Below are 16,165 nucleotides of genomic sequence, written 5' to 3'. Positions count from 1 at the left end.
TCATTTCTGTTACATGGAGCGCATGTAAAGCAGTGTTGTACTTTTGGGTCATTTGCTTTTCAAATCATGTTAGCTAATAACAAATAGTCTAATGCTATTTGTATAGCTCACTGTGAAGGTTACAGATAATAACTTCAATATATCCAAACAATGATATTGGATAACATTATATAAAATCACAATTAAATCAAATCAATTTTATTGTCATGTTGCTGTACATTCACAGTTGTACAGGCAAGACGAGAGAGCGTTTCTTCAGGATTATTTAATTAGTAAGCTTTGGGGAATGCACGTCTGGGATAAGACACTAAATGTTCACTCTTGCTGTCTCCTGAAGGACTAGCATGCTGTTTGTGAAACAAAAAAAGAAAAAGTGACAGGAGCAGCTCCCAGCAAGCACATACGACAAGAACAGGCAGAATTGGGCACTTCTTAAGACGATAAATGTGTTAAAATATCTATTAAAGTAAAGTGTCATTTCATTTTTTCCCCTATGTTATGTGAAAGAGTGATTTCTTCATGACACTGGAGTCGTCGTCGTATAGTGAAACTTCTCTTCAACTGCTTGCTCGATAATTTAACTTCTTCATGCAGCATATAAAATGTACAACATGTTTCTTTAAGGACCTTTCAGCATGCTTATATATGAGTATGTAAAGAATCATCCATCCTGGTGCTGAACCTGTAGCCTCGCAGCTGTGAAGTGGGACTCATGCCAGACCTTCCAGGCAGGAGAAAGGCTTTTTGATGCTGTCAGAGTGTTTAATCACACACAGGAGATGTGATTTTACTTTGCAGACAAACAAAGACGTATTGGTGAGAGATCCCTTTAGTAGGTTATGAAAAATTTGTAAAAAAGAAAGAAAGAAAATAAAACAGCTTCAAAACTGACACCAGTGAGTAACTGATTAGATTCGTCTTTAAAAGATTTTTTTCTGTGCGTTCTTATTGCCTTTATGCGATAGGAGCAATCGAGATACACAGTAAATATGGAAAAAAGAGCGCGGGAGTGACATGCAGCAAGGATCTGGCTGGCCAGGAATCTAACTCGCTGTCTTACTGACAGCATTTGAGTCCATGTGATATGCATCCTAAACAATGAGCTTCATCTTCAGATGACAGAAGACGATTAACACAAACTAATCAGTTCAGTGCAGACACGTTCCAGTCACATTATACAGAATTAAGCTCTCACAAATAAACAAAGCAGGCTTCTGAAGTTATAATTTAGAAGAAGTAAAAACACAATATCTAATGAGAAATATTAAAACGCAAATAGGACTGGTAATAACTTCTGATCCTTTGGGTCCTCTGGGTTTAGGGGTGAGGCCTCTGTGGACTGAACTTGTTCCGGTGCATCTCAGTGATGCTCGTTCGAAATTGGATCTGGGAAGTTTGGAAGCCAGGTCAGCGCCTTGGGCTCTCTGTTGTGTTATTCAAGCCATTGCTGAGCGGCTTTTGTGGTGTGGTCAGGGCATATTGTCCTGCAGGGGGAGGCTGCTGCCGTCAGGGTGCGCTGTTGCCATGGGGGTGTGTGCTTGGTGTGGAGCAGCGTTTAGTTGGGTGTCAAAGTAACCTTCACATGAATGTCAGCCAGCAGAAGATTGCCTCATAACAACATGTCATACACTTCACCTGTGAGTTGTCAGGGACGCTTTTAGAAATGCTGCGTGCACAGCAAACCTTCTTTGTGGTCTCCCCACCAATTATTACATCCTGTGGCTTATATTGAGAGAAATAGAAGAGAAGACAGCTTCTGATTTCATCCCTTTCCAACCAAATTGTGGCTGAGATCCTTTTCTGTCTCCCAGGCATTTGGTATTTCCTGAATCACTACTATCACTCTGTTCCATTATCAAAATATTTCTCTTCTCCAGGGTAATGTTCCTTTTCTTGCACCCCCTGCAGGGAACAATACCTTGGTACAGTCCATTCTCTGACTTTTCTTAGGTGTACACTTGTGAGGTACAGGGTGACCCTTTTACTGTGTGTCTTGGCTGATAGTTATTATGTCAATTGTTGTTTTTTTGTTGGTGTTAATGGCCTTATATTAGTTTTACTGCTGATGGCTTTCTCCTAGTTTGCAGAGCCCTGACAGGCCCTGGACCAGGGGAGAGGCAGAGGGACCAACACAGGGGGAAAAGGATAAAGAAAAGGGCTTTTAGGATAATCTTGACCAATCTGGTGTCCACAGCTGTGTCTCAGCTACTAATAGCAGTTGTTACATCCTGGCAAGTAATAATACAGAATTTAATGTTTTATACAATTTACTCAGTAAATATCTGGACCTTTGTTATACAGGTTTGGTTCCTTTTCGACCTCCATAGGGTTGGGGGACGCTGCACAGAAAACCACTACCTGTGAGCCAATGTTTATGGTTTCAAGATGTCTTTAAAGCAATAGTCCTAGAAAGCTTAAAAATAGGTGAGTATTGAGTGACCTAACAACCCCTAAAAATCTTGTTTTTATTGACCTTCAGAAGTTTAAATTCTCACATTGTGTGGAGTCCAGTGTGACACACAGCCACCCCTGAAGTTTCATTGGAAATCTGATGGGAGAGTTCATTCACTGAACTCCAATGCCAAGGATTCAGTGAATGCAGCTAGCGAAGCAGCATTAACCCTATTCAGGACTTTCAGGTTGCCAGATGTAGAAGGTCTTTTAGGGTCCACTGGTTCCCAAGAAAGAATATGTGCAAAATATTTGTTGGTATTCATTATAGCCTTTTCTGATAAGTTGATGTATTTTTGCTTCCAAATGACTGCAACACTACAGTATGTTTGAAGAAGCAGCCGGCTGTGTGTTCCAGCCAGAAACATCACAGAGAACACAAAACACCTTCAGTGGAAGGAGGCAAACACAGACCTCAGGAGCTGTAGTTTAGTTTGTTGCTTCCAGTTGCCTGTAGGAGTCTTTCCTCTGAGTTTATTACATACCTGCAACATCAGAAAGCAGCAGGATCCTTTTGTACTTCTCCAATGTGAGAGAATTGTGCGCATTTGTGCACAACACAAAATTATAACTTATCCCCGACGTGGAGACAGGGTTGATCGGGATCTACATAAATGACACTGTGTGCTTTTCTTCACCTCAGACTGGCAAAAGGTCAAACAAAGTCTCAGTTTATTATAGCTGCAGTTAAATCAGCCCCAGATGCTGGGCTTTATCACATCTGAGATCTGTTTTCTGTAAAAGTTTGATCCAAAAGTCAAAATACTTTTCTATCACATTAATTATTATTATTATTATTATTATTATTATTATTATTATTATTATTATTATTTTTATTTATTTATTTATTTTTTATTATTATTATTGGGAAGACTTTGTATTGTACAGTGATATATTACAACATGTTTTAATGTACTATAAATCCCTGTAGGTGTATGTATTTATTGTCTCACAGATACAGAATGTTCAGTGTTGAATGTAATAAAGCAGGATTGAAAATATTCATTCAGAGAGAGCAGCAATAATTAGTTTTTAATTCTGGTGCTAAGCTACTTCTCACACAAAATTAAAACATGCACCAATGTAGTGTCTAAAATGTTCACAATTAATAATTAATGTTGTTAATGATGTTATTAATCAATTGTATTGTTATAAACAAAATAATTAATATGTGCATATACGGTATTCATGGTTTGCTTAAACATTCAACTTACTACAATCTGCAAAAATAATTAATATGTGCAAAAAACACTATTACAGACTTGCTTAAGCATTCAGTATATTACAGTGTACAAAATAATTCATATTTGCATATACAGTATTTAAGAGCGATGATAATCATTCAATTTGCTATAGTCGAAATTGTGACAATAGTCAGTGTATCACAAAAATAGAATTCTCCACTGAATCCACAGCCTTCATTTCAGGAAGCTTTATAGCGAGTTTTAACTCATCGTTTTCAGCTCTATCAGACAGGTTTCAGTGAGCTTTACAATCCTACTGTTCCTTACCTGCTGAGTACTGAACAAAGGACAGCCACAGTTAGGATTTCACTGGTGAACACAGAGGAGCATTTAGCAGCTAGAAAGTCTGTTATTTTCTGCAGGAGTGAGGAGAGACAACAAAATGTGTATACTTATTTTTATCTGGTGGCCCTGATAGATGGTTCAATACCCATACTGTGTGTTTGCTATGGGGATAACCTAAATGATGTGAAAACTGAATACAGAAACTAACTTTCTATACTATTCTATGCATATCACTATGTGTTTTATCCTCTTTACATTGGATCATTTTTCAGTTTTTGGATTAATAAGGTGCCTGATTTGGTTTTAGTTGGCAGAGCGTAACTGAGGAGCCCACACCAAAGCCAGCATACAAAGGCTCGCTGAACTGAGCTTTGAATCTGTGGATCAGCTCCATGTTCTGCGATACTGAGTAGAAAGCCACAGTGTTGCCGGCGTAGTCCAGATACACACCAATCCGTGTCGCCCTGGGAGCATCGGGAAGGTCTCTGTCTGCTTTATTGTGCCAGGCAGAATAGCCTGAGTCTGAGCAGAGGAGGCTCCACGACTTGTCATTGTAGCCCAGCAGGCTGTGTGAATTCTTCCCCTTGCGGCTGATGCTCTTATAGGCCACCCCAATGGAAAACTCCCCGCCCCACTCTGCCTCCCAGTAAAATCTGAAACCTGTCAGAGGCTCCTTGCACAGCACTTGGGAGAAGCCATCGAAGCGCTCCGGATGATCGGGGTAAAACTGGACCGCTTTCTTCCGGGTGACTCTTTGGTTCCCATCTGACAAGACCAGCTCTTTGTAGACTGTGTTTGGATCGAAGGACATCTTGCAGGAATCTGAACAAAACAGTCGCAACACACAGTTGATAGTTTAGAAGTGGAGCATCTAATTAATCAAAACAGAGCACTGGATATCCCAGACTAAAATACTGATACATACACACTGCTGTTGTCGAAAGAAAAAGAAACCCCACAGAAGTTCTACTCTTTGAATTGACTGAAGCAACAGTTTACTCACATCTCAAGAAGTCTGCTCTTGTTTTTGGTTCCTGAAAGTCTGCCCTGGATGGAACTGTTTGGATTTAAGACAATCATATCATTGTGTGGTAAAGTGTATATAACTGCTTATTTCTATATCGTCAAACATGAATGTAAAATATTAACCTTTGAGGCGTTTGTCTCCGTTTCTCGGCAAAAGTATGTACACAGGAGTTTCACTGACTGTGAAGATATTACAGCATTAGATTAAGCCTGACTTTATTGTTTTTCATAGCATACAGTTTATTGTGAATATTATCTGGGACACACCTGTCTTGGAAATTTTGCTCAGTTCCTTCTTACAGATGTCGTCCAAGTTTTCTTTCATCTCTAAGGCTGTTTTGCTCATCTCTCCGAAGGAGAACTGGGGGTTGATGAGCACTTTGGGCACCATGGCCTCAGGAGGGACGCACAGGGTTGGAAAATTCTGTTTGAACAAGAAATAGTAGTGGCACAACACGTCAGACACACAAATAGAGATACAGTGAGTATCGACTAGACAAACTACAATTATCATGTAGCAGGTAAAAACATTGGCAATCTTCAATCTTGATTTTTTTTTTTAATGTTAAATGGGCTTTATTGTCACTGTCAGCCTAGGTGAAAAAAAGCTGAATTTAAAAGTACAGTCGTGACTCCATATTCCGACCCTTAGCAATTCGAAAACATTGCTATTTGACAGGCTTTTAGGAAAAATGAACCCATTAAAAATAGCCTTAACATACTGACAGCCTTGGATTCTGACTCCGACATGACATTTTATGTCACAAATAAGGATAACAGCGTATTATCTGACTGAACAATCCCACAGATTGGCTACGTTCAGACTGCAGGACACAACGCTCAATTCAGACATTTTTGTGAAGTCCGATTTTTTTGCGAGTTCGTTCACATTTCCAATTAAATGCGATCTGCTGTGTGAACTTCATGCGACCCAAAAGTGTCCTGCATGCGCAGAAGAGGACACGACGACGTCACACGCAGCGAGCGTGTTCAGTGTTTATGGAAGTAAACATGGATGGTAGTGGCGGCGGGGGAGTGGCGCTGCCGCCAGCGCCGATGGTAGAAACAGAAGTGCGACCACTAACAAACTGGCATTAGCAGCTAAGTGCTGCCGGTACATTCCGACCACTTCCACCCCATTGAAGCGCTCCTCTGGGGTGGAAGTGTCCCCCGACCGCGCAGAATATTCATCATTATTTGGGCCTGAATATCCAGAGACCAGAAAGTGTTATTCGGACCAGCCCTACCAGTTATTACAAACAACTATAAACAATAATTAACAACAAATGACCCTTCAAGTATCATGCCCTCCTTGTATTGTGACCTCCGACTTGACAATCCGACATCCTTGCTATCCGACATTAAAGAAGGTTTTACATTTAGTGTCGGTTTATCGAGTCATGACTACACATGCTAGGCCAAAGTAAATGTGGTATACAATATTGTTATAATACAGTTATGTTACAAACAGACATGACTGCCGATTGCTGCGGCTCTGTATGATGATCTCCCAGCACCTGCAGAAAGTGAATGTTGTCCTCCGTTTCGAGGATCTGTCGCAATTCTGCATCTCGGCGTTGCAGCTCCATGATCTCCTGCTCCAGACGCTCCACGTAGCCCTCAGCCTGTGACATCGCCGCCTGCATGTTGGCCATTATCATCTGACTGATTTCAGCCTTCCAGCGCTCCACCGCCTGCAGCATCTCATGGAAGGTCTTGTCACTTTCTACCTGCGCTCGCTGGGCGTTGCTCTGGAAGGTAACGTCAGCGGTGAAGGGTCAATCTTGATGTTACCATTGGATTGTAGCAAATTGGAATATCTTATCTTGTAGTAGCATTTAAAAGCCTCTCATTTCATATTGCATCACCTGCCATTTAGACCAGCTCCATTGCACTTTACGATATGGAAATGTGGAATTTATGTTGGGGTCGGTATGTCAGATCTTACTTTCAGAACATCCACATTGTGCTTGAGGTCTTGCAGCTCCTTCATTCTCTCCTGTATGATGTGCTGGACCTCAGACTGGGTGACCACCAGGACTTTCTGATGGGGAAAAAAATCAAGACAAGAAGACAGGAATTTGGAAATAACATTCACTCCAGAGAAGAAACATTTAGTTAGTCATCTCAGTTTCAATGCATCTTCTGATATTGATTTCAACACTTGGCGATGTTTAAATAGCACTCATGCAGCCTATCCAACAAGGTTAACGTGTCACTCGTGACCCGGACAGACTCACTTGTTTCTCGATGCGCTCTTCTTCTGCTGAGGTAATGTTGTGGCTGCGATGCTCTCTGACAGTACACAGCACACAGATGCACATCTGATCAGAGCGACAGAACAGCTCCAGGCCTTTCTCATGCTGGGGGCAGATCTTCCTGTCCAGGTGGCCCGTCTCATCCACCAACTTGTGCCTTTTGAAGGTGGACGACTCGTAATGAGGCTTGACGTGCGTTTCGCAGTAGTACGCCAAGCACATGAGGCAGGACTTGACGGCCCTGTTGCGACGGCCGACGCAGAAATCGCAGAAAGACTCCCGGTGCATGTCGGGAAAAGGCGTGAGCTCCCGGAGATTCTGCCGCGGCTCGTGGTGGACGTCGGGCAGGTTGCGTCTCAGGACAGGCCGAGGCGTGAAGGATGCGCGGCACTGTGGGCAGCTGTACACGCCCATGTGGTCAAACTGATCCCAGTAGATCTTGATGCACTCCAGGCAGTAAGTGTCACCGCAGGGAATGGTGACCGGGTCTCTCAGGGTGTCCACACACAGTGGGCAGATAGCATCAGGTGGTAAAGGGAAACCAGACTCAGCCATGGTGGTGGATGAAACAAATCTAGGAAATTAAACAGAATAGTTTGTCAGTTGCGAATCTCCAAACTGTTGAAAGAACTAAGTCCATCAAATAGTGACAAGTCAACTGCTGCCAGTCAGACTGAGGTCCAGGAAGCGTTTATCCACTGGCTCCTGTGATCCTACTACTCCTTTTCTACCCAGACAACACTGTTTTCTGCTGACATTTAAAGGGAAGGCTTTGTTTCTACTATAAACAGACAAGTGATGCCTTCCCACACAGTCACTTTCCCAGCATCTGAGTGAAAGTACGGAGGTCTGCCCCCATGCTGGTATCTGCTGAACAACAGGAATTTCAGGTAAACTCACACAGTAAGGTCAAGTTGTCAGCAAAACAAAAAAAGTTGGGTTCATTCCAACCATTTATTACATAATCAATGAAGAAAGTGATTTAAAATGATATTATTTATTAATGTGAAAGAATCTCATATCTCATGTCAGGGAGCAATAATGGACTTCATAAACAAGTGAGTGGTGTTTAACTAAAAGGGAATTTTATTCTGCTGTCTGCTTTTTTAATATTTACACATCAAGTTTAATCAAATAGTGTCATCACAGCAAGTTATTAACACACGGTTCTTTAGAAGTTAGTTTGTGTTTTCATCAGAAATCAGAGAAGAAATCCGCTGTCTCTCCTTCTTTAACATGATTATCTCCCTAAAATCTGTATTTTTCATGGGTGAAGAACTGACTCCACTTGTGAACAGTTTTAAGGCAGAAGACATTTGTCCTTCACAACCTCCAGCTTCTCATTTGACTGAGCGTCGAGTTTCATGATGGTGCCTGATGTCAAAACAGCTTTTGCTCTGTCTGTCCTGTGAACAATAAACAGAACATGTGGGTTCCCACACATTTTAAAAAACAACACAATGTTTAAAAAAAGGGGGAAAAAAAGAGAGATAACAGAAGTATTGCAACCCCCAAAAAACAAAAACAAAAAAATGCAACACCAAAACTTGTTATCATATGTGCTACTCCTTCTAAGTTATTTTTTTTAATGTTCGTTTTATTACAGACTATCACAACACAACTAAATCTCAAGTATTTTATGTTTTCTGATGCCTTTGCTTTAAATCTTAACAGGTACGTCAGTCTTCATCCCAGACTGATTTAATGCTGTTGAGATCAGAGCTCTGTAAAGGCCGTAGCATCTGTTGCATCACTTATTGTTCTCACTGAAGAAACTGTACATTCTTTATGTGTGTGTCAGGCTCAGTAATCTGCTTTAGAATCAATTTGGGACAAGGTTCTTGACTGATATAAAACTAAGAGGCAGGATGGTCTTTCCAGTAATGTGACAGCTTTATGTTGTCAGTGCCCTTTGTTCTATGAAGGGCCACTCTCATCTTCGCCCAAACAAGAGGGCTGTTGTGACAATGACAGTACACTCAGAAAAACAAAGGCGCCATCTGAAACCAAAAACGGTTCTTCACAGTGATGCCATAAAGAACCGTTTTTAATTCCGCAAAGCACCTTTTAGCTAGAGATTCTTTCAAGCACTACTATTTCTGGAACTAGATAGATAGATAGATAGATAGATAGATAGATAGATAGATAGATAGACTTTGTCTGTCCCAAATAGTGACAGAAATTTTCCTTTGACAAGGCTCCAACAATAAAAAGACAATACATATGAAAACACACTTAAGACACAAGCTCACAAAGCACAGACGTCTAAAAGAACTGTTAAAAAAAAAAAAACAGCAGCCTATAAAATGCACTTTTCAGTGTCTTTCTGGCCTGATTAACAATACGAGAGAGTTTTGTTTTGTGTTCAGTGGAGAGGGAGCTGTACCAGGATGAAATGCTGAATGTGAGGATGGATTCGATGACAGAGGTGTAAACCAGGGTTCAAATGCCTCCGCTGACATTAAAAGTCCTCAGTTATCTCAGCAGGTGAAGGCGCTGTTGTGCTTTTTTGTACACTGAATCCGCGTGATTCGCAAACGACAGGCTGGTGTCGATCTCTTTTCCCAGATATTCCCTTCAACCTGCTCGACAGACTGACCCTGGATACTGAGGGGTGTAAAAAGAGGTTTCAGATTTGCCTCTGCCCCCACAGCACAACTCCTTCGTTTTTGAGATGTTAAGCTCCAGAGAGCTTTTATCAAAAACTCGGGCAAGGTTGTTGCCTGTCTGCTGGTTATGGGTCAGTGCAGTGCTGTCTAGCAGGTGAGCCACTAGAGCCATGTCATCTGCGTATAGAGTCATTCCTGCACTGTTACAGGAGATGTTGTTGGTGGACACAGAGAAGAGAATGGGGGATAAAACACAACCTTGCCTGTGCTTAAAATCAACTTGCTGGATTTGTGCTCCAATGGTGCTCCAAAGTACTTTAGCAAAGATCTTTAAGGAACCATTTCCAGGATAGTTCTTTGTGGACCAAGCTGGGTCAGTAGAGAACCTATTTTAAATGAATCTGTACTCTTTTAAAGGCTTATAAAGGCTTCTTTGAGCATTTTAAATAAAATTGTTGCGTGTAGGTTAAAAGACAAGCATATGAACAGAGTTGTTGGCCATTTTTTAAAGTATTTAAGTCACTAAAACTAAAATCAGTCACTTTGAGGGGGAACATAGACCCCTAAATCTTACATTAAGTAATTCATAAAGCACTGAATGCACTATAGACGTGGATTCAATGAAATCTTTCTTCTCAGCATTTTTGGGTTTTGCAATAAAACACGTTTAATATTTGGGGTTCTGGACTGCTGGTTGGTCAGACTAACACATTTTGAGATGTCAACTTGAGGTTCCTGGACACTGCATTGGGCATTTCTCACAGCTTTCAAATGAATAATAGAGGAAATACCCTTCAGATTAAGCAACAATAAAAATAATCTTTAGCTGTGGCCCTGATTTGCCAACAAATAGCTCTCATAGAAATGAAGAACCTTTTAAAGAATCACATAAAGTATGCAAAGAACCATCCCAGTAGATAAAGAGGTTCTTCAATTAGTGAATGGCGCTTCGGAGAACCAGCGAGCCCTCTGAAGAGTCATTTAAGAACCTTTTTTTTTTTTTTTTTGCGAGTAGGAGCGAGAAGGAGAGAAAGCAAGAGGCTGCTTGAGAGATTAATAGTGGGCAGGGCAGATAGCTGTGAGCTAAATTTAGTATTCCAGAGGGGGAGAAAAGGGGTGAGAACAACAGATTTGGGGAGAAAGGAGTGAAAATTTGCGTAAAACGGAAGCCAAAACATGAAGATATAGATGAAAAAATAATTACATATGAAATTAAAATAAAATAATATGTACAGAAAATGATAAATCTTTCCACAGAGGGAAGTCTGTACAGAGAGACAGAGAGCTAATGAGGCTGAATAGACACAAGTGAGGCTGAGTGGCCATGATGTCATTGACTGTGCTGGTCGGTACTCGCTCCCTCCTCCCACTCGCTTCCCTCTCCTCCTCTCTCCTCCTCTCTCCGTATCACTCCTCCATCTTTGTCGTCATTGTGAGAAAGCCTGGGAGTGGCAGGAAGGAGGAGAGGCAGACGACAAAGAAGAAGATAGACGAAGAAGAGCCATTGAGGAGTTCCCTAAATATTTACTCGGCATCCTTCTACAGCAGGTACATCTTACATTCTGGGGGATTTATTTATTTATTTATTTATTTTTGCATGCAGCGGTTACCTGCTGTAATGCAGCTAATATACAGCAGAAATCATGTCTTTAGCACTTAATATTTAACAGCTAGACATCTTAATTCATTCTCTAGTGATCGATATTTATGTGATGTTTATTTTTAGGCACAATAGTAATGTTAGACTCAGTGGCAGATGCATGCAGAAATACAACATTGATTGTACAGTTTTGACCAAGTGCAAGCTTTTATATACGATTTGTTACAATGATACATTTGATTCACATGCCAACATATGTAAAATTAAGTGAAAGCTGTGACTTCAATGTGTATATGAATGAAAAGTGCTTTTATAGTAGAACATACAACAATTTTGGAATCACCCTAAAACAAAACATGTTTTTCTTCTTCTCCTTTCTTGATTTTAATTCTACAAATGACTCATATCACTGTTTATTAGCAGCTTTCCTGTGCATTTTCATAGCACTTCTGTCAGCGTAGCTCGACCAGCAGACGACAGTAGCACACAAGTGATGGATAAGTGTGTGTCGGTTTGTTTGTGAGTAGAGGAGAGGAGTTGGGAGAGAGAAGGAACGTGTTTGTTCATTCACTGTGGAGTGGACGGCGGAGGAGCCATTTGGAGATTGAGTTGATTGAATTAAATTGGCTTGAGAGCAGCTTTAGTAACACTAACACGATGATGGATGTGTGTATCTGCATATATGCGTGTGCACGTGTGTGTATGTGTGTGTGAGGGAGAGAGAAAATTGGAGTGATAATCATGGCCGGCATTTCTTGGCAGGCCAAGCAGTAATTTGGCTAAAAGAGTCATTATGAATCTGAGTGAGTTCTTTAATGTAAAAAAATGCTCTCACAAGGATGGGAAGTAAATGAGCATTAAACAAAGTACTTGTCAGCCATTTTTGAGAGGCTATTTTTGGATAAAGCGACTATATGGTTTTGACTCATGCGTGATCGATTATTACTTTAACAAAGAACATAACTGTTTTCAACACGTCTCTACAAGATTACACTTTGAACTGACCGTGACCTGTGTGTGCATGTGTTAGCATGGCTGAGGGCTCCGTTTCTGTAGCGGAGGTGCAGAGCTCCTTCCACAAGTTTGCAGTCCATGGAGACACCAAGGCCACGGGGAAGGAGATGAATGGCAAGAACTTCGCCAAGCTCTGCAAGGACTGCAACGTCATCGACGGCAAGAACGTCACCACCACGGACGTTGACATTGTTTTCAGCAAAGTCAAGTAAGGGTTTCTGCAGACTCGCTTCACAGCCAAGAAAAGCAGCAGGTCATGATTTGGTTATTTATTACTTTTTACAGTTGGATTAATTGTTTTTTAATAATTAGTTATGTCACATTTGGTGCTGTGGAAACAAATCCATGGCTAACAAAAGCTGTCAGTCACACAGCAAGTTTTTTTCCCCTCCTGATGTGTTCAGACAAAAGATGAAGTCATTTTGTTGTCTTGCAGTGAGTTTTGCTTTTACAGTAATCCCCCCCCCCCCAAAAAAAAACATATTTATCTTATTTTATAGTGCTTGTTTGTTTAGTCTAACGATACCTCATAATCAGCCTGTGGCAAAGTATGCAGCCTCCTCTCTTTGTGTGACAAAATGCACATGATAGTATAATTTTGTTACTTTCCTCAAAAAAAAACAACAAAAAATAAAAACAGTTGTCAACCCTTTTTGTTTCCTCAGGGCGAAGTCAGCTCGTGTAATCACATTTGAGCAGTTCAACCAGGCCCTGACTGAGCTGGCTCCCAAGCGGTTTAAAGGCAAGAGCAAAGACGAAGCACTTCAGCAGCTCTACGGCCTCATTGTCGGGAAAGAACCCACCAACGTCGGAGTCACTGTGAGTAATGACGAAGATGAAGATTAAATTTGCTTGCAACTGAACGGCATTCTAAATCGTGCTTGGAATGACATGTAGTGACTCCTAGTAAGATAAAAGCGTAGTGCAGTGGGAAATATTACCAATTCAAAAGATTTACAAAGTCTACAGTAGGAGGTAGGAGGGATAGTGGTGGTGCCATAAGTTCATTACAGGACAGGAGCTCGTATCGTGTGTTGGATTTTGGTTTGGTTTGTCATTGAAATGACTTGGGTAGCTTTCAAAAAATATCATAGTTTGAGTGTCTGAAGCTTCTCCTCCATTTTCTGGGTTTCCAGAGTTGAGAATCTTGCTCCCTCTAATATATGATTAGTTGGATGAAAAGATCAAGAGAAAATACGTTCTCCACAAACCTAACTGAGAATGTAGGCTAATGTATAGGAGCTAACTTTTGGGAGCGCAACATCCTCAGTTTTCACCTTGATCAAATCGGCAACATCCACAAACTGCACGTCAATTGATGTAAGGTTCAGTGTCCTAATGTTCTAATTGATACACTGCTGCACAGTTTATTTACAACTTAAAACGGACTAGCTTAGGCAGGATGAAAAGAAAAGCTCCAGTTGAGGTTCAATACAATTTTCGATTCAATTTTATTTGTATAGTGCATATTTACAACAACAAGTCATTTCATAGCGCTTCACAAAGGCAAAAACAGAAACACCCAACAATACAAAACATTTGGATTCCCTATAAGCTTCAGCAGTCCGCAAGCAGTCCGCAAGCAGTGGGAAGGAACCGAAAACCCCCGCAGGGGAAAAAAAACCTCAGACAGAACCAGGCTCAGGGAGGGACGGCCATCTGCCTCGACCGGTTGGGTGAGAGTGGGATGAATTATACAATTTAGTTTATAGTTAAACAAGTTACTAGAATTTATTGTCCTAAGTCGGAGGCTAGTTAGGGTCAGCTAAGAACCTGGTGGGACTTGTGTCTCTGTTTGAGTGACATTCATCATAATGTATTTATTATATCGGCTGAATCTATCTGCCACAGTCGCTGTTTATCCAGAAAAGATCATTGAATATGTTAGTGTTATTGTCTGCCACAGTGTTGTTCTTGATTTTACCACTAGAGGGCGCCAAAGACGATTCAGCTCCAACACATTAAAAACAGATATGAAATTAAAGCATTACTGGGCTGATGTGTATAGAGCAGGAGAGTAAAGTAAATAGCAGCAGTAACAAAATATGTGAGAGTGTGCTCCTATTTGTAAATGAATGAAATGCCTTTTTGCTATATCATTTCTTCAGTCTGAAATTGACCCTCTGTTGATTTTTAGAAAGTAGCCAAGGCAGCAGCAGTGGACAGACTGACTGACACCGCCAAGTACACCGGCTCACACAAGGAGCGGTTCGACGAGTCGGGCAAAGGAAAAGGGAAGGCCGGACGCGACGACATCCCAGACACCAGCGGCTACGTGTCCGCTTACAAGGGCAGCGGCACGTACGATGACAAAGTGAAAGAAGCATAATCCTGCTGAGAATTTATAAAAACTCACCTATAACCTGAATTAAGGGTCCCAAGAAAACGAGCAAAATGCGTTGGCTATTTTTAAAGACATAAGAAATGAGTAAAGCAGTTGAATGGGATGTAGCATGTATGACTAATAGTGTATATTTCTGAGTTGTTTTACAGGGACCAAAGGATTGAACTGTTTGCTTTGCACTATGCACTAACACTGTGCCTTATTGTAGCCGCTAGTGTAAATGCTCTGATAGAACGTGCTGCTGTGCTCATTCACCTTAATGCAACGGAGGATTGATATCGCTGGTTCCAAAAAACATGACACTACTTTTACTGGCTTTATATTTCAGCACTCTCTGCTACATGACCAATCAGCGTTCATGACCATTTCCTGTCATGGAGTTTAATTATATCACGAAATATACTTTTTAAAAGATGATCTAGAAAAATGTAGCAAACCAAACTAAAGTATATAATCTTCCTTTTGTCATCTTGTTGTGATTATTAAGGCTCATAGGATGTGTCATTTCATGTAGTTTTTGTTTTCTTCCGAGGTTAAAGTATTAGAGAATGTCCATTTTTCCCTGAATGAAAATGCATTTAAAGAAAAGTGAATGTAAAACTCTAAATAAATATTTATCTTACATGGACACGGTGATTTATTTTTACATTTACGTTGCAGGAGTCCACACTGTAAAACTGTAAAAGAATCACTGGGATGCTTTCATTTATAATTTGAACATTCAGTATTAAAGGAAAACGCTCTTTATAGATTGTAAACAGATTTTTTTTCCAATTAAACTGACATCAATCTGGATCCTGTCCCACATTTAGCTTTAAGAGAATACATTTCAGGTTGCTTGAAAAACGATCAAACAACCACAAAGCTCTTGCACTCTTTAAAGCAACAAAGGTCGCAGCTTCTCTGACATGAAATGGCCCTCACCTGAGCCTGGCCGATTTACAGAAATAGCTGGGATACAGTTTCACAACATAAAGAGCCCTCGCAGGACAATAAACACTCATCCAAACTACCTGGACCCTCCTCGTAACGTGATGCTCATGGTATTTATGAAGGATTCATAGAAGCTACTCTTTATTGTATGATGCACATGCTTAAAAATAGGTCTTCTATATAAATAAATATGACACTGCAGGCCTGAATTGATAAGCATCAACTGGGTTTTGTTGCTTGTTTTGTGATCCTGACATTGATTTACAGAAGCTGTATTGTCTGAACACTCATAATCACAGGGATCTCAATACAAAGTGAACAAATACTTCTTTATCATCAAACTTTTGTAGTCCTTCTTTTTTTTAATGAGTGTATATTAATGAGAGGACTCTTTATAGACA

The 16,165-nt window shown here is 40.7% G+C and overlaps 2 protein-coding genes across 2 annotated transcripts; one reads left to right on the top strand and one right to left on the bottom strand.

The window, feature by feature from the left end:
* Positions 1-4,240: 4,240 nt before the first annotated feature.
* ftr84 (finTRIM family, member 84) lies at positions 4,241-7,929 on the bottom strand. Its single transcript, XM_008305060.1, has 7 exons — positions 7,247-7,929; positions 6,955-7,050; positions 6,524-6,757; positions 5,274-5,430; positions 5,130-5,186; positions 4,984-5,037; positions 4,241-4,802 (listed from the first exon to the last, which is right to left on the bottom strand). Exons 1-7 carry the CDS (start codon positions 7,817-7,819, stop codon positions 4,261-4,263), a joined length of 1,713 nt encoding a protein of 570 aa, XP_008303282.1. The 5' UTR covers positions 7,820-7,929; the 3' UTR covers positions 4,241-4,260.
* Positions 7,930-11,343: 3,414 nt separating this feature from the next.
* tppp2 (tubulin polymerization-promoting protein family member 2) lies at positions 11,344-15,459 on the top strand. Its single transcript, XM_008305059.1, has 4 exons — positions 11,344-11,421; positions 12,504-12,695; positions 13,153-13,306; positions 14,625-15,459. Exons 2-4 carry the CDS (start codon positions 12,505-12,507, stop codon positions 14,814-14,816), a joined length of 537 nt encoding a protein of 178 aa, XP_008303281.1. The 5' UTR covers positions 11,344-11,421; position 12,504; the 3' UTR covers positions 14,817-15,459.
* Positions 15,460-16,165: the final 706 nt, after the last annotated feature.

This window comes from Stegastes partitus, unplaced genomic scaffold (assembly GCF_000690725.1).
Source record: "Stegastes partitus isolate 25-593 unplaced genomic scaffold, Stegastes_partitus-1.0.2 Scaffold2396, whole genome shotgun sequence".
In the NCBI taxonomy this organism is placed as follows: Eukaryota; Metazoa; Chordata; class Actinopteri; family Pomacentridae; genus Stegastes; species Stegastes partitus.
The sequence above is the reverse complement of the archived record's forward strand: the minus strand, read 5'-3'. Positions and strand labels throughout refer to the sequence as shown.